General features: G+C 36.7%; 2 protein-coding genes across 2 annotated transcripts in view; one reads left to right on the top strand and one right to left on the bottom strand.

Moving 5' to 3' along the window:
- Window positions 1-1,171: 1,171 nt before the first annotated feature.
- Window positions 1,172-9,168, top strand: Smp_099240 (Protein VTS1, putative). Its single transcript, XM_018791762.1, has 4 exons — window positions 1,172-1,803; window positions 3,859-4,878; window positions 6,342-6,599; window positions 8,986-9,168. The coding sequence occupies exons 1-4, from the start codon at window positions 1,363-1,365 to the stop codon at window positions 9,055-9,057; spliced, it is 1,791 nt and encodes a 596-aa protein (XP_018645084.1). The 5' UTR covers window positions 1,172-1,362; the 3' UTR covers window positions 9,058-9,168.
- A 4,318-nt stretch (window positions 9,169-13,486) lies between these two features.
- Window positions 13,487-23,192, bottom strand: part of Smp_176610 (btb/poz domain containing protein, putative) — a gene marked incomplete at both ends in the record, with an annotated part of 46,538 nt that continues 36,832 nt past the window's right edge. Inside the window, 3 exons of the mRNA XM_018791761.1 lie at window positions 13,487-13,903; window positions 16,459-16,905; window positions 20,512-20,847. Of these exons, the coding sequence (XP_018645083.1) occupies window positions 13,487-13,903; window positions 16,459-16,905; window positions 20,512-20,847 (1,200 nt within the window). The remainder of the gene's footprint in view (window positions 13,904-16,458; window positions 16,906-20,511; window positions 20,848-23,192) is intronic.

Genomic DNA, 23,192 nt, shown 5'->3' with positions numbered 1-23,192 from the left:
CTTTGTCTCTCTTTCTTAGATTCAGTTCCTTGTACAGAAAAGACTTAACATTCTTGCTTTTGGATTGTAACTTCTTCCTAAACAAATGTATATGTAATATATGAGAAAATATCATTTTGCCATTTACTGTTTTCTTTTATCAACTGACTAGTTTTGTATGAGTTGTATAATGTTATGCTTTGGGTTATTACGAATTGTGTTATAGAACTCTGGATAAGTTTTATTGTGTATTGGTGTTACTATGGTATACAATTGGGAGTGTAGATAGTCGATTTTATTTATCTTAATCGAATTTAGCGCAATTTTCGATATCATAATCATCCGTTTCATGTGTAAGGTACCTTCGATCATCATCGTCTACTTCGACTGGTGATGTATACTGGTGTAAGAGTGTAGGTTAGACAAAAGCTATCAGCGCCACATCAAGAATTGTGTTCAGTCCGTGAAGTCTTTATCTGATAGATTAATCTTTCCGTATCGTTACATGCTACCTGATTAGAATCTTTTCGATTTGTGGTTGGATACATTTGGTGACATAACTCAAAGATGTTCACAATGGTGCAGATAGATTTACACCGCAAATTTATTCTTAAAACGATATACATTTCTCGTATTCTATGCTTTTAACTGATTTAAGTCGATCAATATATTGCATATTTTTACCTGATAGTGTTTGAATGTGCTTTTATGGAAACTATCGTAAGTGCTTAATACTAAGTAATTTCAGCTCAGCTTTCAGTGATTGCTACATTTTCTGCCTCATTTGTTCTGTTTGTCTGAACCGTGTTAGTAAGCATATTGTTTTTTGTAAGTATCGGGTTATAGATATTGATGAATTTCATTGAAATCTTGAACCGTTCCAACCTAGACCATCACTAAGCAACTGGGAGCACTGGACGGTGGTTTCTTTCCTAGTATGGGACTCCTCAGCAGTGCTCATCTGTGAGCAAGTGTGACAGGGGGACATTATTCATCAATAATAAGTAGCTTAAGAGAATCTACATGGAGTTATGCGTCCAGTGTGTACAAGTTGGTACTCATCGTCGTCATGGCAAATCTACAATTTTTAGCTCTTACATTTCTTCTGAAAAAAATATTTTTCTCTAATATTTTTATTAATGGCATATGTATATACTCTATCTATCTCTCTCTCTCTCTTGTTTCAGTAGGTACCTCATCACCCCTTTTTTTTACGTTTAACTGTTCATTGGTCAGTGATCAGCCATTATCATATGTATAACTTCTTTATGTAGATGGAATAATCGTATCATAGGTATCTGAAACATGATATTCTTTTATGCATCTCAATCACTATTATCATCGTCATCCTCATAGTCAGCAACAGCATCTTTCAAACAACAAATGATTCTGTCGGATGAAGATCTTAATTTCAGTTTTGATGAAATACAAAAAGAATTAGCCAATTTAGGTATAACCAGTTTAAATAATCAACAATTAATTCGTTTAAAAAATGATTTAGATTTATTAATTAATAAAGAGAAATATTTATTACGTCATTTAAAACAACAACCATCTCAATCATTAACAAAGAATCCTGCCCAGCAACAAATTTATAATAATCATCATGCTACTACTGATAATTCTAAAAAGATTGTATCTTATCCATCGAAACCTCCTGTTTCTTCATCTTCTCCATCATCACCATCACGATCACCATCGTCGTCATCGTCATGTTTTTCTGTGACACATGAAGACTTTTCAAATTCTAATACAAACAGTAATGATTGTATTAGTGTAAATCATCATACAAAGCTAAATGATCCAAGGGAAAAAGTAATTCAAGTAAGTATTTGTTTATCATTTGTTGAGTTCATCTTCATTTGAAGTTGATTAATAACATACATTTATGGTGAATATTTTCACTAAGCAAAATAGTCAGTGTTCACTACAAATAAGAAAGTATGCCTTTGAACAAGATTGGGTTGTATCGACACCTGAACTAATGATATGGAGTAAAATAGTTGAGCGTGTTGACCGCTTCACTTATCTTGGGAGTCTCATCAGCCCTTGTGGTTTGGTGTATGACGAAATCTCAGCACGGATACAGAAGGCTCGTCTAGCTTTCGCCAAATTGCGTCATTTATGGCGTAGGCAAGATATCCGTCTAGCAACAAAAGGACGGGTTTACTGTGCAGCAGTTCGTTCTGTCCTACTTTATGGCAGTGAAACATGGCCTGTAAGAGTAGAGGATATTCGTAGGCTATTAGTGTTCGATCATAGATGTTTTCGAAGCATTGCTCGTATATCCTGGGACCACCGGGTAAGTAATGCAGATGTTAGGGAACGGGTACTAGGTAAGGATGGCGAATCGATTGATGAAGTAGTGAAACTTCATCAGTTGAGATGGCTGAGACATGTGTTACGTATGCCCAACCACCGACTGCCGCGACGTGCAATGCTTTATGGTGTAGGAGTAAGTTGGAAGAAAGCTAGGGGCGGCCAGACTAAAGCGTGGCATAAATTCATGAAGTCACTGACAAGTGAACTAAGTCATGTTGGTAGATGTAGACTATCTGGTTGGGATTCGCGAGATGATAGCAATTGATGGTTAGAGACTTTGAATGACATGGCTCAAAATCGTTTGGAGTGACGAAAGTGCATCTACTCTTTCTGTTCTCCCAACGTACCTTTTAATGCTGATTGTTTTATCATACTTCATGTGAAATACTTAGAAATAATGTAAATATGTACATGGAACCTTGTTGATGTAGGGATATATATATTACTCTCTTGGATATTCGAAAAAGTACTTTTAATACAACAATTAGGAAATCTACTAATAAGCTCTTGTTCAAGATGCATTCTCTGAGTTGACTATTTCAATCGTTCACATTTTGCCAGTGAAAAGAAATCTAAAATTGAGTTAACTAGATTATCATGTATTGGTAAATAAGTATTATTCGTATGTAAATGACTTTAAGTGCTCTGGCGTGAGACTGATAGGTCCTGAGTTCGAATCTCGCGAGGCGGGATCATTGATGCGCACTGCTGAGATGTCCCATAAGAGGACGAAACGGCCGTCAGTTCATTCTGTTCTATATTACAGCTGCGTAATGTGGTCATTAAGAGTAGATGATACTCGTAATTTACTAGTATTTGGCCACAGATGCCTTAGAAATATTGCTCGCATCTGCTGGGATCACCGGGTAAGTAATAGTGAGGTTAGATGCAGGGTATTAGGGATTGATGGTAAATCAGTTGATGAGGTTGTGATTCTTCATCGACTGAGATAGTTGGAAAATTTGTTACGTATGCCTGAACGCCGATTACCACAACGCGCAATGCTGACTAGTGTTAGAGACGGTTGGAAGAAAGTCATGATCGGCCAAACCAAAACATGGCACCAGTCTTGAAGTTACTAACTTCTAGTCTGAGCCATGTTGGCAGATGCAGACTACTTCGTTGGTGTCCATGTGACTATTGTAACCAATGCTTAAAGACTGTGTGTAACATAACTCAGGATCGATTGATCACAATGGTGTTGTTGTATACACTCTTTGTCTTCAATTAAAAACCGTGAGATTAAAATTACTTTGTACCTTTATTTCTACTAACTAATTCTCCCGTTTTCATATTCTTATATGCAATTTTTTTTTAAATATAACTACCATTGAAGTAACTACTCCTATGAACTTGATGTTCATCTTATTGTGCTGGTGCGGCATGATAACCTGGACCGATGCATATACGTGTCTGGTCCTACGTCGTAGCTGACTGACTGACTGCAATCTATAGAAAAGTGAATAATCTATTGATTATCTAAATTACAGGCCTTATTAGGACCTATTTATATTTTGCTCGTTAGTTCCTATTCTTTTTTGTTTATTCATGTGATAGGGTAAATCATCAATACTAAATAATCATTCTCTGAACTTGGATCAAAAAAACATATCCGACGCTAGTTCTTTATCGAATGCCATACAATTATCCCCAAAATATCATCATGAATATGATCAGAAACCATATTCTTCAACTGATTCACAAATAACAGTTTGCTTTTCAACAACTAACGAGGCAATGAATAATCTTGACACCGCATCTATCTCATCGTCATTATCACCAACAACTCTATTACAGAATGAAGCTGAAAATCATTTTGAAGAGAAACAACAGCAGAAACTTAACCACTATCACCACCACCAACGTCAACAGCAAAAACATACAGTTCAGTCTGGGAATGAATTAACCAGCAGTAAACAATCTGTAAATTTTGAATATAATGATGCTAATGGACAACCTATTCATTCCAAATCTTCTATGAAAAACTTTCAAAAAAGTCTTGACATCGCACACGATCTAAATAATGATTTCATACTTCCACCAATGAAGACGATAACATCGTCATCAACGGACAAAAACTACTGTCATCTAAAGTCTATTTCTAAAGATTCGTCTAATCAGTTGGGAAGATCGTCTGCATATCTTTATCTCCAACATCAACAACCACGTTATTCTCATCAACATTTGCATTATGATCAAGAAAGTAGGGATAAATTACATGGAAAATGTGAACCAATTGTTGAAAAGATCAATACACATACAACAACTAATAGAGATCCACACGATTATCGTAATAATAACTTGTCAACATCGAATAATAATAAGTTGGAAAAGACCCTAAGATGTAATAAAATTAATGATGTTTTACATTCTGTTGATTATCAACGCCAAAATTGTACTACTAATACTACTACCACAGCGACGAATTCCTCAAGAAGATCAGCTCGATTTCTAGATAATCCTGTTGAACAAGTTCATAGTGTACCACAACAACAACAACAACGACCTAAATCTGCACAACATTGTCAAAAAGGAAATGATTGTTGTTGTTATAATTCTCGATCGTTACATTCTCAAGTATGTATCCCAGTTCTTCCATATGATTTTCTTTTTACTGTGTTAGATATTTCTTTTAATATAAGCTATCCATAAGATCAGCTACTCTCAATTATCGAGTAGCTGATCAACCCCAATGATATTTTATCTGATATTTTGTAGATTCTGCTGTGATATTATCTTGCAGTTTATTTATTTATTTAAGCACATAAATATTGGTACAAGGAAGCACCAGATAAATATGCGCCGCACAAATCTCATTTGATTTGCGTGACGGCTGTGATACTGCCTGGGTGCCCAAACTGAAGCAGGTGGTTTTCTTAGGGGACCACACTCGGAGCCTTTGACTTAAAGGTCTCATCCACAAGGCAGTGGAACATAGTGATGAGATGTAGTCCCATGGTAGCCGGTGACCAACAATTGGTTAATACGCCATTTGTTCCTTCAGGATCCTAGAGCCCATGTACACCATTGGTTTGGAATGAGGGTTTTCCAACTCCCCTAGGTGAACTTTCCGTGTCCACCAACCCGGTTAAAGCTGAACATTCGCTTATCTTGCAGACTAGGTTAATGTGCATTCTTATACCTTAACAATTGAGGGAGAGATAAAGTTTTAAGTTTTTTTCGGACACCATTAACTATTGCCGGAAAAAATTGCATATCACTTAGTTGCTACCGTACAGTCTAATTCATACTTCAAATTGTCTTCTTTTTAATAATTTCTCGATTCATATGGTTTTTGTTCACTGGAGGATCCACCCTCCCTCTCGAAATGCTCTCACACGGCCACGCGTATACAGCCTCTGCTAGGAGAGTCCCACTCACTGCCTTCTCACATTAAAGGTGTTGTTTACGAAATTAAGAGGATGAAAAGCGAATGTCCGGTGCTTTAACCGGGTTGGTATATATGGAAGATCCATCTAGGGGAGTTGGAAAACCCTCATTCCAAACCAATGGTGTACATGGGCTAGCTCCAGGATCCTGAGGGAACAAATGGTGTATGAATCAATCGTTGTTCACCGGCTACCATGGGACTGCATCTCCTCACGAGATGCTCCAATACCTTGTGGATCGGACCATTAGATCAAAGGCCCCGGGTGTGGCCCCTTAAAAGAAAACCACCTGCTTCGGTCTGGGCACCTTGGCAGTATCACAGCCCTCACACAAATCAAATGAGTTTCGTGTGGCGCATATGTATCTGGTGCCCCTTTGTATTTAAAGAAATAAATAAAATGTTCACTGGATATTAAGTTGAACATTTGAATGATCAGTATGAATTCAAATGTAAGATTATGTGATACACTTGAAATCACCAGATTTACAAGTCAGTTCAATAGTTAAGTTTACTATTAACAGAGATTCTAGCACAGTGTTAAAGTTGTTAAAGGCCTGTAGAATATGATTCAAATCATAAACATTGTCGAAAAGTACCATCCATATACCTTTTTTTTATAGATTTTCTATATTTCATTTCTAATCTATAGAGACCGGTATCAACTAGTACATATAGACAAAAAGAAGATCCAGTTGCAAAATATCATTCATATCAACGAAGTTGGTCAATTCATTCTACACCCGGTGAAAATGCACGACGTGTTCTACGCTGGAATATAAGAACAGCAATGATGCATAGAGAAATACCGTTGTTACAACGTAATTCCGCGGAGGTTATTCGCCTTTTAGGTCCATATGCATCAGTTTATTTAGAACAAGAAAGGCAGCGACGAATTAAAGCTTTAAAGGTATGTTTTTGATGTTTTTATTATTATCAAATGAGGCAATATAACTTTATGCTTTTTTTGACTATATTGTATAACTAACTGTTTGACACTTGATTCTACTCGGTATAATTGAGAAGAAAAATGAGCTGAACTATAGATATATTCTAAAACCACTCACCGCCTTCTCGTGGCAAGGGTGTTGTTAACGAAATTGAGAGGACAAAAAGCGAATGTCCAGCACTTTAACCGGGTTGGTGGACACTGCGAGTCCACCTAGGGAAGTTAGAAAACCTTGATTCCTAACCAATGATGTACATGAGTTCCAGTATCCTAAGGGAATGAATGGCGTATGAAGCAATTATTGGTCACCGGCTACCATGGAACTGCATCTCCTTACGATGCTCCACTGTCTTGTGGATGAGACCTTTAGGTCAAAGGCTCCGGGTGTGGCTCCTTAAAAAAATCACCCACATCAGTTTGAGCACCCGGGTAGTATCACAGCCCTCACACAAATCAAATGAGATTTGTGTGGCGCATATGTATATGGTGCTTAAATAAATAAATAAATAAAATTGAATTTTAGATCAATTTCATAGAATTCAAATATACGTGTTCGTAATAAACTTATATAGGAGATAATGTTAATTTGTAGATTCAGTAATTAGTTCTGGTTCTACATTATCTAATACTAATTCGTTAAGAGTAGATGATCGTTTCCTGATAATATAAGTAGTTAGATACTAGTACTGTGGTGTGGGTTACTGATACCCAAATAAGTAGTATATAACCATGGTCGGGCATTGAATGTATTTCAATAGAAAATCGATAAGGAGAGAACGGGAACGGCACTCAATTGGTACGAAAATGCATGAACAATTGTCATTGGAGACTATGGATGGATATTTGCAGAAGAAACAGTTAAGATTGAGACAATTGATTGTTATTTTGCAAATTAACTGTTCACTATATGGTTCTCATATTTTAATGAGATATTCTGTAATGTTGTGCTAGAATATATTCGATTGTCCCCACCCGTGTTCTTGTTCACTACAGTACTTTAATCTGAACACTTATAATTTATTGAATGATGTATCGATTGCTAACAGGACTGTCATATTGTAGTTATCTTTCGTATCGTTTAATTTTAACCATTATGTATATCAATTTTGTACATTATTCTACTCATGATTTGAGTTCCCAATATAATATATTCGATTGTACTCATAGAGTCCTGTCGTATTTGAATTCACTGGTCTATGCGTACGTGGCTGATAGAGTACGACTTAGTGAGTTCTGAGTATTGTTAGTTAACATACTTAATTCAGGTAGTTCTAATTATTATAGAGAACTAGTGACATACTAATACGTAACTGCTCAAAACATGTGTAGAGGAATTCTATATGATATTCGTTCTCTCTGTTTGGGGTAATTTTTCGAACACCCCCAAATGTTCTAGTACGGCCGAGAGTGGGGAGAGTCCGCTCTCCCACTCGAAATGCCCTTACATGACCACGCGTATACAGCCACTGTCAGGGAAGTGATACTCGCTGCGTTCTTGCACCAGGGGTGTTGTTTACAAAATTGAGAGGACAGAAAGCAAATGTCCGGCGCTCTAACCGGTTTGATAGATATTGAAGAGTTGGAAAACATTGATTCCAAACTAATGATGCACATGGGCTGGCTCCAGAATCCTAAGGAAACAAATAATGTATGAATGTATTATTGATCATTGGTTACCATGGCAGTACATCTGTTAACGTTGCTCCACTGCTTTATAGATCAGATTTTTTTTTGAATTACCTATTTATCCATTAAATTTATTTTTCATACTTGAACAGATCAGCAATCTAAATCATATTTATTATCAGAAGGGGTTTTGTGGAGATTTAGTATTTTCATAGTTGAAAGCGTGAGTCAATTGAAGCCAGACCACCATGAAAAACCTGGAAGTACTTCTGATAATAATAATCATATGCTCACTAGTGACTGACTTCGAGAGGTAAATCCAGGAGTTCTAGTGAAAAGCAGTGACCAGCGGAGTTCAAACCACGTCTGTTGTGAGATATCAATCCACTGAAGACAATTGGTGAACGGTTGCTCAACTTCATGAATCAGTTGAAGTTAGACATTAACACCGTCGAATTCCAGCCAGCTTAGTGGTGTATCGGTTAAGTGCTCTGGCGCTAGACTGGTAGGTCCTGGGTTCGAAACTCGCTCGCGAGTGCGGGATCGTGGACGCGCACTGCCACTGAGAAGTCCCATAGTAGGACGAAACGGCCATCCAGTGCTTCCAGGTTTTCCATGGTGGTCTAGCTTCAATTGACTAACGCTTTCAACTATGAATGATATTTAATAAATATAATCTTATTTATTTCTTTATTATCTATTCTTATTTATCTGTTAATAGCTGGATTACATTCCACCAACTAATAGACGTTATAATGAATTACGTCAAATTATTCGTTCATTAATGGGGTAATTCTAATGGATAGTTTACTACATGGTAACATATTCATCTATCTATCATTGACTTCATTTATATATATATCTATGTAAGGGATCTATTTCATATATACTGTATTGCATACAGTAATGTGGTATGTCAACTCGAGCTGATGTACGTACGTACGTACGAAATTCTACGTTGTGACTGACTGACTGTATTGCATATCAATATACATTTGCATTTATTTGATAGATATACATAGATATACCGGTGTTATCCATTATGAATTCATAAATTAAAACCATCTATTTCAGTAGTAGTTGAATGAAGGAAGGAAAAAAAAAGAAGAAAGATGTTGAAACTTCTTCTTCTAATTTGATTGGTTGGTTGTTTTTGTTGTTGTTGTGTTGTAGCTTTTTCTTCTTTTTTTATTTGTTTTTTTACAGCTTAACTTTATAATTTTCATGAGTAGATTATTTAAATATTGATGTTTTGACGATGGTTGTGTTTACTTTGATGTATTTGTTCAACACCCGATCAAGTTTTATTGACTAGGGCATTCGTTCCTAGTGATACGATTATCCTATTCAGGTTAGTTGAAAAGTAATAAAACCACAAAGGGTTAAACTCGTGGTCCTATTGCCAATCTAAAACAGTTCTCACTTCAGCTATACGGTAACGTCTTTAGTTTGTCGAAACTATTCTTAATTGTTATAACTTGTGGTCGAGTGGATGCCCTTGTTAAATGTATGATGTGATAAAACCGCCCAATTAGAAAGCAGCGAATTATTGATCGGGCCAATGATACACGGAAACCGTATGGGACGTGTAGAGTACTTGTCAATCCTGTTTCTGCCTAGCCCAGCCAAATATGTCCAGAACAGCCTCTGCGGTATGAATCAATATATTTCAAACATACTGGGTTTTATATACTAAACAGACAGACTGCATCGTACCAATAAAATAGAAAATAACATTTGTACAAGAGTTAGCCAAATGTGGCTGTGAATAGGGGGAGCAGTAATTAATAGACTAGGGACAACTCAAGAATGGTAAATCGTATAATAACAGTCCATAGGTCAAAATAAAGCTTATAATAAGGGGGACATGAATACGAATAGTTAAGTTGTTTAACGATTATACGATAAAAAAATATAAGCATAATATTGGTCCATAAATGGATCCCAAAGTTACCATTTACTATTGTTATCGGGACATAACATTAACCTAGTTTCATTTTCATTTCCCTTTCACGATATTGGCAACTGAATAGTACCAACCGCCTACACACTTGGAATTGTACTTATTCAAATCTGTACGTATTACAATATTCAGTATGCTAAAAGATCTTTGAAAGACATTTGAATTATCTTCTCTTGGAGAGGACAGTTGAAAACCATATAGATATCAATAACTATTATGTTTTGTTAGTTCACAGTTATATAATATACCCTTATAGGCCAGGGTAATTTTGCATTGGTTTTCGGGAGAACCAGACATCATCCCGACTTTCACGCGGTAACCCAAGCAGTACAGCTCAATCCCGCTTTATAAAAGAACCAGACACTAAATAGGCTTCAACACTACAATCCGAACAGTATAGCTCAATCCTGTGGCGCAACGACACAGGTACAAAACACCCTGGTGGACTTTATGTGTTTTGAATTAAAATGTCAAGAGACTACACTGTTAACTTTACGTTCAATTGAATTCAGTATCTTTAGGCTTTATAGTACGCACAATACTTTGATATCATACCCATAGGTCACGATGCAATAAAATAGTCATTGATGATATTTCTCATATTCGACATTTGTGAACTTCATCGGTCATGAGTCCTCATCAGAGCTTCATCATTAGATAGCCATTCAATAGTGTTCAATGTATTGCGTTCGTTATATATTCTGAAGATTCTATGTTAAATAGTACGTTGTAAGAGATGTTCAGATTATGAGGAAGTTATTTTTTCTCTGTTCGGAGGTACATCACTTAGGTTTTGCTACTATTCATTACTAATATACCATTACTCTCATATTAAAAACACTGTACATGCTTATCACTTAATTGAATAAGTAGCGTATGACCATTTACTGTTTACGCTTTTCATAATGGTAAACGTTTACGATCGAGTCTTTGTGTCGTATATGGATGTAAGTTGATCTTCAGAATGATAGTAATCATGAGTATGAATATTTGCCTTACCGATGCTTCTCTATTTGTGAGGATCTTATCGTCCTGATTAAAAGGTCATTCAGTTATATTAGAACATGAAGTGAATGTGCATCAATCCAAGTTGGCAAACTTTACTTCAACACAGTAGGAGCGAGACGTATAATAAGCTGAAGAATATAGGAGAGAAATAAATATTTAATAGAAATGGAAAATTTAACATCAGGTTAAGTGCTTTGGCGTGAAACTCGTAGGTCCTGGGTTCGAATTTCGCGAGGCGAGATCGTGGATGCGCACTGATGAGGAGTCACATGCTGAGACGAAACGGCCGTCCAGTGCTTCCAGGTTTTCAATGGTAATCTAATCAATTGACTCATGATCTCTACTATATAAAATTACTAATATCTCCACAAATCCCCTTCTGATCAGGAATATTGTTAAAATTATTTGGAAGAAAATAGTGAATAAATCCAACTGCTTAGTCGATTGAATTTGTGTCATATCAGGTTACGTCTTCAAATACAAATTACCTTTTTTTAGAGCGTATGACAATGTATGATTGGATGACTGTTCGCTTAAATCATTAATAACCTCGACTTTTTAACCAAAGAATAGGCGATGTAATACCTGATGTTTAATCAGTCAGCCACAACGTAGGACAACACACATATATACATCGGTCCAAGTTACCACACCTCGTTAGCACAACAAGATGAACACCAAATTCATAGAAGTGGTTACCCACAGTCTTTAACCATTGGTTGCGATGGGCACGTGGACCCCAACCAATTAGTTTGCATCTACCAACATGGCTCAGACTAGAAGTTAGTGACTTCAAGACTGATGCCAAGTTTTGATTTGGCCGCCCATGACTTTCTTCCAACCGTCTCTAACTGTAGTTAGCATTGCGCGTTGTAGTAATCAGTGTTCAGGCATACGTAACTGTTATATCCTAGTGACGACGTAAGTATAGGTAACTTCCGGGGCCTATTAATGAACTTTTATTCTATATATATCCTTACTTTTTAACTATTAAGTAATTAGATTGTGTATATCTATATTCATCTTATTATAAGCTTCATTTTGACCTGTTGATTATTATTATACGAATTACTGTCTCCTAAATTATATTCAGTTTACTGATTATTGTATCCCACGTTCACAGCCACATTCGGCTGTATCTTGTACAAATATTATTTTCTATTTTATGGTGTGATGCCTGGTATATAAACCGAGTATGCTTGAAATAAATGGTTTGTATAGCAGAAGCTATAATTGGTGTTTTCGGACTCAATTGGAAGGGTTAAGCGGACAAGGGACCAATAAGGACACTAGACTGCTCATACCAGTCGAAGTCATTTATTAGTACAGTGCTAAGATTGAAAAAGCTGTATTCCGATTAGTGGATAATTCATATGATAAAAAGCCGGACATAAGACCATAACGAATCGGATACGGTCCTATTTTATATAGTCATAATAGCAAACCATGGTTCAACCATCTTAGTCGATGAAGAATCACGACCTCACTAACTGATTTACTGTCATTCCCTAATACCCTGTGTCTAACCTTATTATTGCTTATCCAGTGATCCCAGTAAATACTAGCAATATTTCTGAGACATCTGTGATCAAATACTAATTACTTACGAGTATCATCTGCTCTTAATGGCCACGTTACACAGCCGTAATATCGAACAGAATGAACTGATGCGCAGTCTACTCTTCCTTTTATTGCTAGACGAATATCTCACCTTCAATATAGGTGCAATAAGTTGACAAAGGCTAAATGAGCTTTTTGAATCCATGTAGAGATTTCATCAGACACCAACCCATTAGGGTTGATCAGACTTCTAAGATAAATGAAGTTGTCGATACCTGATATTTAATGATATAAAATAACTGAAATATCAATATCCCATAATAGGACGAAACGACCGTCCAGTGCTTCCAGGTTTTCCATAGTGGTCTAGCTTCAATTGATCTCAACTCTATAAAATCATTTTTTATTAGAAAATCATATTACTAACTAATCATTTAAGTAGTTTTCACTGGATGTCGAGAATTTTAAAAAGGTCAAATCATATTGACCAATAGTTGTATTGTATAATATATGAATATGGATGATAATATAGTAATGAATGGATAAGGGAATGATGATGAAAGTAATGTATATGTAGACTTTGTCTTTGTAAACATCATTTTGTAACTATGTTGCCCATATATATATGTAACAAATATGAAAGGAACCATAAAGAGTAATGTGTACATGAATGATGATAATGAAAAAAGTTTTAAAAACAAGTATAAAATAATAAATCCGGTATTAATCCTCTATCCACACTCCCATTTTCTAGACCATCCCAACTATCATGAAAATTAAATATGACTGTTTCATTACTATTACCTAATAAATGTGAGTTATCATTGTGGTTGGTTACAAAACCTAGTTTGTTTGTTACTGATCGTTTCTTTCTAGTGTTAGATGATGTTGATGATGAGGATTTCTTGTTGCTGCTTGTTATTGTTTCGCTATCTTGTTTATTCAATGTTTCTTCTGATGGACAATGAATTAGAATTTCTGTTCCACCATAGAAACCAATATATGATGTTGATGAATTAATTGCTGTTGAAGATGTAGACATTGATGCTGGATTATGATCTGAATTTGATGTGCTCAAACTTAAATAGTATCTTCGGTTTTTAACCAACTGTAAATGAATTTAAAATCATTATGAGAAGAAAATCTGTCAATTTTTTGTTAATGAATTTACATTTCCATAGTTGAAATCATAAGTCAATTGAAGCTAGACCACCATGGTAAACCTGGAAGCACTGGACGGTCGTTTCGTCCGATTATTGGACTCCTCAGCAGTACGCATCCACAAAACCCATTCTGATCTATAATCATATGCTCACTAGTGACTGACTTCAAGGGATGTTTCCTTGAGTTGTAGTGGGAAGCAGTGACTATATTATTATACATATAGTTGAAATCATGAGTTAATTGAAGCTAGACCATAGTGGAAAACCTCGAAGCACTGGATGGCCATTTCGTCCAATTGTGAAACTCCTCATTTCAACTATATATAAAAAATTACTAAAAATCTCCACGAAAAACCCCCTTATATTATTATACGTTGGATTCAGTTAATTATAGACAATGTAAAGTATGAAACAAATATGCGTCTATACAAGCTGTCACATTGGATTTCACCACAATAAGCTAAACTTTAAACGAGTTAACAAAATTATCTAATTAAATTAAATAGATATCCGTGATGTGATTAGCTGTTAGCTATACTTAACGCTGAATCCATAAAATTCGAATGTTTTAAATTGTATCCCTGTTTAAGCTCATGTATGTGTATCGCTTAGGAATCTTTCACTTAGATTAAACAAATATGTAATGGTTCGTGACTATCAGTAGTTCCTGAACTATGAAAATACTAAATCTCCGCAAAACCCCTTCTGATAATAATAATAATAATCATATGCTCACTAGTGACTGACTTCGAGAGGTAAATCCGTTGAGTTCTAGTGGGAAACAGTGACCAGTGGAGTTCAAACCACGTCTGTTGTGAGATATCAACTCACTGATGAACGGTTGCTCAACTTCATGGATCAGTTGAAGTTAGACATTAACACCGTTGGATACCGGCCTGCTCAGTGGTGTATCGGTTAAGTGCTCTGGCGCGAGACTGGTAGGGGTTGGTTCGAATCTCGCTCACAAGGCGGGATCGTGGATGCGCACTGCCACTGAGGAGTCCCATAATGTGAGGAAACGGCCGTCCAGTGCTTCCATGTTTTCTATAGTGGTCTAGTTTCAATTGACTCTTGATTTCAACGATGAATTTACATTTCATTAAAATCCCGAATTGATCTAAATTACACATCTATTTACAATCGGGAAGTTTTGGGTGGTCGTTCCATTCTAGTATTAAACTCCTTAGCAACGAGCATTCACAACACTAACGGAGAATGTAATCTAAAACCTTCAATCTTACGCGTGTAAGCTTAAACTCTAAACTATTAGACTGAGGTCCCCGGCAAATACGAGTTTACCTCCATAGTGACAATTATAAATTTGACAAGAAGTTCAAAAGTGTTTCCATGTCAATGTTTCAATTGTTAGAGTCATGCATTTATTGGTCGTTTTACGATATTCATTATCAGTCTGGACTATTAATTTCTTAACTGACAACGTAACTACTGCCCGATTGCTATCAACTTACATAAAAAAACAGCGTCCAGTGTTGTCAAGTCATTTCAGCCTAATAGGTACATACTGAATTCATCGATATAATCCAATCAGCCACACATCAATAACTAGAAAAATATGATATTAATAATAATTCATTCGTCAGTCAGTTCAAGTTTATAGAGTATTCAGTGCCAGGGAAGTCCTACTCACTGCCTTATCGTGGCGGAGTTGTTGTTTGCAAAATTGAGAGGACGAATAATCTTGATCACGTTACTGGATTGTAAAAAGGAAGTTGAATCAATACTGGAATACCAATCAATACCATTTTAGTTGGTGGCTAACATTTTTAAAGCTCTATATCTCATCTTACGCGTTAAGTGGTTTATATTCTGTAGTTTTGGTCCACGTGTTTATGGATATAGAGTGACTAGCCATACTATTTAGTTACTAGGGCAAATGTACAAGAGGGAGGGTTCGAACTTATGACCTAATGATATGAAATAGATCAATTTGATTACTATGACATCTCTCTACAATTGTCAATGAGCATTCATTTAGCATAAATTTACTTAGCCTTTAAATGCCCTGGTACGGCTGAGAGTGTGGAGAGTCCACCCTCCATCTCAAAATGCTCTTACACGACCACGCGTATATAGCCTCTGTCAGGGAAGTCCTACTCATTGCCTTCTCGTGGCGAGAGTGTTGTTTACGAAATTGAGAAGACGAAAAGCGAATGTCAGGCGCTTTAACGGGGTTGGTGAACGCGGAAAGTTCACCTATGAGAGTTGGAAAACCCTGATTCCAAACCAATGGTGCACATGGGCTGGCTGCAGTATCCTGAGGGAACAAATGGCGTATGAATCAATTGTTGGTCACCGGCTACCATGGGAGTGCATTTCCTCACGAGATGCTCCACTACCTTGTGGATCAGTCAAAGACTCGGGGTGTGGCCCCTTAAAAGAAAACCATCAGCTTTGGTCTGGGCACCCGAGCAGTATCATATCCATCCAAAATGATACATTTAGTCATAATTACTATGTCATTCTGATGAATATTACATACCTTTACTGGACATCCAAATCTTATATCATAGACACGATTAGTTCCATCAGATCTTAATGAAATTTGTTTACTAGCAAGACATTTTGTTGATGATTTTTTATTGAATTGATTCGACGAATTCATTGGAGTACTAGGTGAATCACCTTCATCTAGCCTTGATAATCCTGTAATATCCCAAATATTTAAATATCCTCCACGATTATTATGATTATGAAATAAACGTGTAGATGTATTCAAATTAGTTAGATCACTTGTACTTCTTGAGGCTTGTGAAAGATACATTCGATCTGATAATTGATTTCCGTTTGATGGTACATTAGCTGATGATGATGATGGTGGAGGTGCACTTCCATTGCCTGTTTTTAATTCAACATGAACTGTACGTATATCACCAACTTGTGTTGAACCATAAATTCCAACACCAGCAATAAATATAGATGCAGATACCTGAAATGTAGGAAATGTTGGAAGAGAAATAATTGGCATATGTTCATGGACAATCTACCATTTGAAATACTTTATTACTCTATCTCTGCTCTGAAAGATAAAATGTCATTGCTTAGTACGGAGGATTTCAGTCGCGATCGGACAAATAAAATTGATACTAATCTGCGCCAGAGTTTATTTTATGCTCCCAATTGCTCTGGTACAGCCGAGGGTGGGGAGAGTCAGCTCTCACACAGCCACGCGTATGCAGCTACTGTCAGTCAAGTGCTACTCATTGCCTTCTCACACCAGGAGTGTTGTTTACGAAGTTGAGAGGACGAAAAGCGAAGGTTCAGCGCTTTAACCGGGTAGGTGGATATGGAGGATCCACCTAGGGAAGTTGGAAAACCCTCATTCCAAACCAGTGGTGCACGTGGGCTAGCTCCAGGATCCTGAAGAAACAGATGGTGTATGAACCTATTAGTGGTCACGGGCCATCATGGGACTGCATCTCCTTACCTTGCTCCACTGTCTTGTGGATTAGATTAATATCAATTATAAAGTCATGCAAAACGTGAAAGGGCACTGATAAGTTCACTTATGTTGAAACTTTTCGGTTATAGAATTAAACATCTTGAATATCTACGATGTGTATGAAACCATTTAGGTTATTCTTACAAGACTAACTGGGATATCAGATCACTTTAAAAAAAGTATGCTAAAATCTTCTAAAAGAATCAGCTCTGAAAATGATCTGATCATCCAATTTCTTTAAGTCAATTAGAATGAACTTATATAACTCAATTTATTTCATGAACGAGATATTGGTGTATATATATGGGCCAAACTGCCTAGATGAAACAATGCTTGTTGATCATGTAAATCAGCTCTCTGGGTGAAAGAAGAATGCTACTTCCATGAATTCGGTGTTTATGTTGTGTTAGTGAGGTATATCAACTTGGACCTATGGATATATATGTCTGGTCCTATGTTGTAGATGACTGATTGAATATAAGAATGAGCATATCTTGTGACAGATATTTGATACAACTCGATTACTCAGCATCGTGGATGCGCACCGATGAGAAGTACCATACTAGGACGAAACGTCTATTCAGTCCTCCTAGGTTTTCAGTTATGGTCTAACATCATTCGATTCCTGATCTCAATCAAGTGAGGGCTTGCGTTATGATGCAGTTGAGTGTTTTCCTCAACGTGTGTCCTATACACTTTCAGCACTTCTTCCTGATTTGTTCCTCCACTGGAATCTGGTTTGTTTTCCTTCACAGTAGGTTGCTTCCGATAGTGTCTGGCCAACGGATCCGAAGTATTTCGTGTAGAGAACTGTTAATAAACACATGTATCTTCTGGATGATAGCTTTCGTTGTTCTCCAGGTTTCTGCTCCATACAGCAGAACTGTGTTGACATTTGTATTGAAGATTCTGACTTTGATGTTGGTTGACAATCGTTTTGAGTTCCAGATGTTCTTTAATTGTGAATATGCTGCTCTTGCTTTGCCGATCCGCGCCCTCACATCTGCATCTGATCCACTGTGTTCATCAATGATACTCCCTAGATATGTAAAGGTTTTCACATCCTCCAAAGCTTCTTCGTCAAGTGTAATTCGATTGGTGCATGTTGTATTGTATCGGAGAGTCTTGCTTTTCCCTTTGTTTATATTGAGACCTACTGCTGCTACACTGGTCGTTTTCTCCTGCATTTATTGTTGCGTTTGTGATAGAAGAGCTGGATCATCTGCGAAGTCTAAATCTTCAAGCTGCATCCTGCCTGTCCAGTGTTCCCGTGCTTTCCTCCAGATGTTAATGTCTTCCTAATGCAGTCGATCACCAGGAGAATGATTAAGGGTGAGAGTAAGCAACCTTTCCTGACACCAGTCTTTACTTCGAGGGAGTCAGTAATTTGTCCTCCATCCAGTTTCATATAAAAAACGATGAGCTGTGGTTTTTGCACCTGCTTTTATACTATCGTCAATCTCATGTCGTTAAATATTCTGACAGATATAAATGACGAACTCATTGTCTGACATTCTATTGTTTAAACAAAGTTTATGGTATTGATTGTAACTTTCATGGTTTAGCTTCTAGTCAATGCACAATTTGAAAATGTTCAAATTCAATGATGAATGGATAAGTTCACTCATGCCAATAAAAGAGATCATTGTTTATTAATGTCACTAAATGATTGTACAATTACACTATGAATCAATTGAAATTCGTAATGTTAATCATTCATGTGAAACTTACTGGTCTAATGATAACCTATACATCCTGATAATTCACGTGTTTGAATTTGATACCTGATGATGTTGTGAGTTTTGTAAGAAGTTCCTTTGAATAGTCTGTAAACTGTTCAACTAATAGTATTGTCTAACATCAGACTTTTATTCCGATTGTAACGAACGAGAACACAAATGGGTACAATCAAATGTATTCGATTATACACATTACAGAACTTCCTAAAATCTGAGAATCATATAGTAAGTACTTCATTTGCAAACTGTCAATCAATTGTTTCAGAATTCACTGTTCTTTCATTTCTACAGCAATCATTTTCTATTCTCATTCTCTTTTCATCGATCTTCTTAACCTTCTGTCGTCATACATTTCACTTTCGATTGATGATATATACTACTTATATCTGTCGACATCAGTAGCTTACACTGTAGTGAACAAGAACACGACTGGGGACAATCGAATGTATTTAAGCACAAATTATAGACCACCTCACTAAATTCTGATAATCATACAGTAAACATTCACTTAGTATTGTTTTGTTTGAATCTTCCCATTGATGTTTTTAGGACTGCAACTGGTCAGTCTCTCATTGGCATATGTGCATACTGTGCGTATTGCCTCGATATAGCCTAAATTCACAAATATGGTAAACAAAGATGGGTAGTGGCTAACAGTGGAATCCAGGACGCGCATTTCGTTTCAGGACTCAGTATCTAAGTAGATAACGCGATGGCGATTGAAGCGAAAGGTACTGGGTTCGAGTCCCAGAGTGGACATCAACTCTGAGATGCAGGTACATCCAGCTGATGAGTCCCAAATAGGACGAAACGCGCGTCAAACTGGATTCCACTACTAGCCACTATCCATCTTTGCTTACCATACAGTAAACAGTTAATTTGCAAAATAACGATCAATTGTCTTAATCTTAACTGTTCCTTCTTCAAATATCAGTTCGTCTTCTCTGATTTCATTGCTGATGCATTTTTGTACCGATTGTGTTTTATTCCTGTTCCTTCCTTATTGATCTTCTGCCAAAATACATTCTATGTCTGACCCTTCACTATGTATTACTTATATCGATATAAGTAGACCACACCACAACACTACACCATTATCATTACCATTTGAAAAGACTAAAGACTAGTATTCCTGAGCTAAGTTATACGGTCTTATCATACATGTGAATTACAGTTTTCATCTCCTTCTTCTTCTTCTTAGTTTATTCATTAATCTAACACGTGAAATACATCTGATAATCAGATGATTACTTCATTCAAGCCATTAAAAGGTTAATGCATTACTATCCAGTTGAAAGGGAGAATATAAATTACTGTTACGCTTAGATATAACTAAGAAAGAATGAAACCTTACCGAAAAACTAATTGTATGCCGATGATTATTAGAAGCAGTTAATGATAATAAATCTTTACGAATACGTTTAAATCGACAACATCTCCATAGTTTAGGTCCTATTCTTGGTTCACGTGGAAATGGTCCAGAATCTGGTAATGATGATTGATTTGTTAAATAGATTGAATTAGATATAGGTGATGGATTTGATAATGTTGTTGTATCATTGTCTGTGAATTCATTAGAATGATCTTTTTTTTTAATTGCTAATGAATTGGAACGACGTGTCGGTGACCTGATATCTTTCTTTTGAGCATTCAATTTATTAGTTGTAATGTATACGAACAAATCCCGTACCTAGGTAATTAGGTATGAAATGATAAGATAAACGTGAGAAAACAGTTCGTTATTACAAAGAACTATTGACTAGGCAAAATACTTTGGATGCATTGGATAGTCACTATCACCACTAAGCTACTGTGGGAGAGAATAAACTAGATTCCAGTGGAGGAAGAAATCAGGAAGAAGTGATGGAAGTGGATAGGACATACATTGAGAAAATCACCTAACTGCATCACAAGGCAAGCCTTCTCTTGGAATCCTCAAGGCCAAAGTAGAAGAGGAAGATCAAAGATTACGTTGCACCGAGAAATGGAGACAGACATGAGAAGAATGAATAACAGTTGAATAGAACTAGAAAGGAAGGCCCTGGACAGAGTGGGTTGGAGACTGTTGGGAGTAATAGGTGTAAATAAGTAAGTAACTAAAGAACCGGAACATGGGCAAATTTCAATCACTTACTTCTTTACTCCTGTTACTCCCAATGGAGCATAGGCCGTCGACCAGCATTCTCCAACCCACTCTGTCCTGGGCCTTCTTTTCTAGTTCTATCCAGTTCTTGTTCATTCTTCTCATATCTGTCTCTATTTCTCGGCGTAATGTGTTCTTCCTGATTTCTTTCTCCTCTGGAATCTGGTTTGTTGTCTCCCACAGTAATTTCAATATTAGTATAAATTGTAACAGATTGTTGAAGATTACGTTTATATTGTTTCATTGACTAAGGCCACGAATCCGAATTGGTAACAAAGTTTCAATTCTATTTATCATGGAAATTAGGTTGACTGGTTGATGTGTTTAAAGTAGAAAGAGTTTCAAACTCTTTATTTATATTCATATCTTGTAATACCAAACTCCGCCTTTAGCTCTTCTAGAGTTACTGCCGGTTTCAAGCCCGGGTAAAGGAGGAGGGTTAGCGACCCCATCCCGTAGAAAAACTAACTCGCTAGAAAAACGCTAACCAGAAAAAATAATTCAAACTATTTAAACTGTGCCGCCTTCGCAAAATACTCAACATTCACTGACCGGATACTATCAGCAACAGCGTTTTATGGGAGAGGACAAATCAACTTCCAGTTGAAGAGGAAATTAGGAAAAAAAGTTGGAAGTGAAAAAGGTATACATTAAGGAAATCACCAAACTGCATCACGAGGCAAGCGCTAACTTGGAATCCGGAAGGGAAGCGGAAAAGATGAAGGCCAAAAAACACATTATGTCGGGAAATAGAAGCAGATATGAAAAGGATCAATAACAACTGGAAAGAACTGGAAAGGATTGCCCAGGACAGAGTTGGATGGAGAATGCTGGTTAGCAGCCTATGCTCTTCTACGTGGGAGGTCTAACAGGCGTAACTAAGCATTCAAAATGCTCTGGAAATTTAATGAACACTTATCATTAAGATCGAGAAATAGAAGCAGATATGAAATGGATGAATAACAACTGGAAAGGATTGCCCAGGACAGAGTTGGATGGAGAATGTTGGTGGGCAGCCTATGCTCCTCCACGAGGGGTAACAGGAGCAAGTAAGTAAGTTGTAATTCCAGTAATGGAGAACTGGAATAAATAAGATTAGCACTCAATCATCATGTTTAATTTGGCTAAGAACTAACTTTCTAAAGTGAATAGTGTAAGTGAAGTCTTTGTGGTACAAAGTAATTAGGACCAATAAAGGAGCTGTCAGTTCTTGTGTGCAAGATTGAGAAAGCAATATCATCTTATAAGAAGCTTTCTAGAAAGAGACCTTATCATTTAACATGTTTAGCAGTCATTAGATGTAGTGTATAGGGCCATCGTGAAATGTAAATGGCATGATATAAAAATTACTTTTTTTTATCTATTTAAACACATAAATATTGGTGCAAGGAGGCACCAGATATATATGCGCCACACAAAACAATGCGAATGGGAAGAGAAAACGAGTAAGATGCATATAAAAAACAAAAATAATAAGAGTAATAATGGGGGAAACTGAAGTGTGCAACCAAGAAGAACTCTTTCAGTTTAGGTAGTTATTACCACTCTTTATGAAGAAAGTAAAAGAAGGTTACAGCAGGATCGCCATTGGCTTATATTCTGAGCCATATCTGATAACGTCTCTAGCCACTGTGTTGCACCGTCTCTTGGACCCCAACCAGGGAGTCGTGCATGACCGACAGAAGCCAGCTCTTTGCAGCTTTCTTTCATATCACGATATGATATCATACACTGAGGACCTCTCCGCTTTTTCCAACCAGTCCCAGCATCGGAAAATAATGCACGACGTGGAATTCTCTGGAATGACATTCGTAGAATATGACCAAGTCACTGAAGTCGATGTTTCAAGATGGTGACATGCAACCTTTGCCCGATTTCATTACGTAACAGCT

Source organism: Schistosoma mansoni, assembly GCF_000237925.1.
Source record: "Schistosoma mansoni, WGS project CABG00000000 data, chromosome 1 unplaced supercontig 0076, strain Puerto Rico, whole genome shotgun sequence".
Classification (NCBI taxonomy): domain Eukaryota; kingdom Metazoa; phylum Platyhelminthes; class Trematoda; order Strigeidida; family Schistosomatidae; genus Schistosoma; species Schistosoma mansoni.
Note: the sequence above shows the minus strand (reverse complement) of the source record. Positions and strands in the feature narration are given on the sequence as shown.

What these genes read in the sequence shown, in the direction of transcription:
- Smp_099240 (XM_018791762.1), top strand. Translation starts at nt 1,363, where the DNA reads ATGATTCTGTCGGATGAAGATCTTAATTTCAGTTTTGATGAAATACAA. An exon ending in CTCGATCGTTACATTCTCAA is followed by an intron (nt 4,879 to 6,341) that starts GTATGTATCCCA and finishes TCTAATCTATAG; the next exon opens with AGACCGGTATCAACTAGTAC. An exon ending in GACGAATTAAAGCTTTAAAG is followed by an intron (nt 6,600 to 8,985) that starts GTATGTTTTTGA and finishes ATCTGTTAATAG; the next exon opens with CTGGATTACATTCCACCAAC.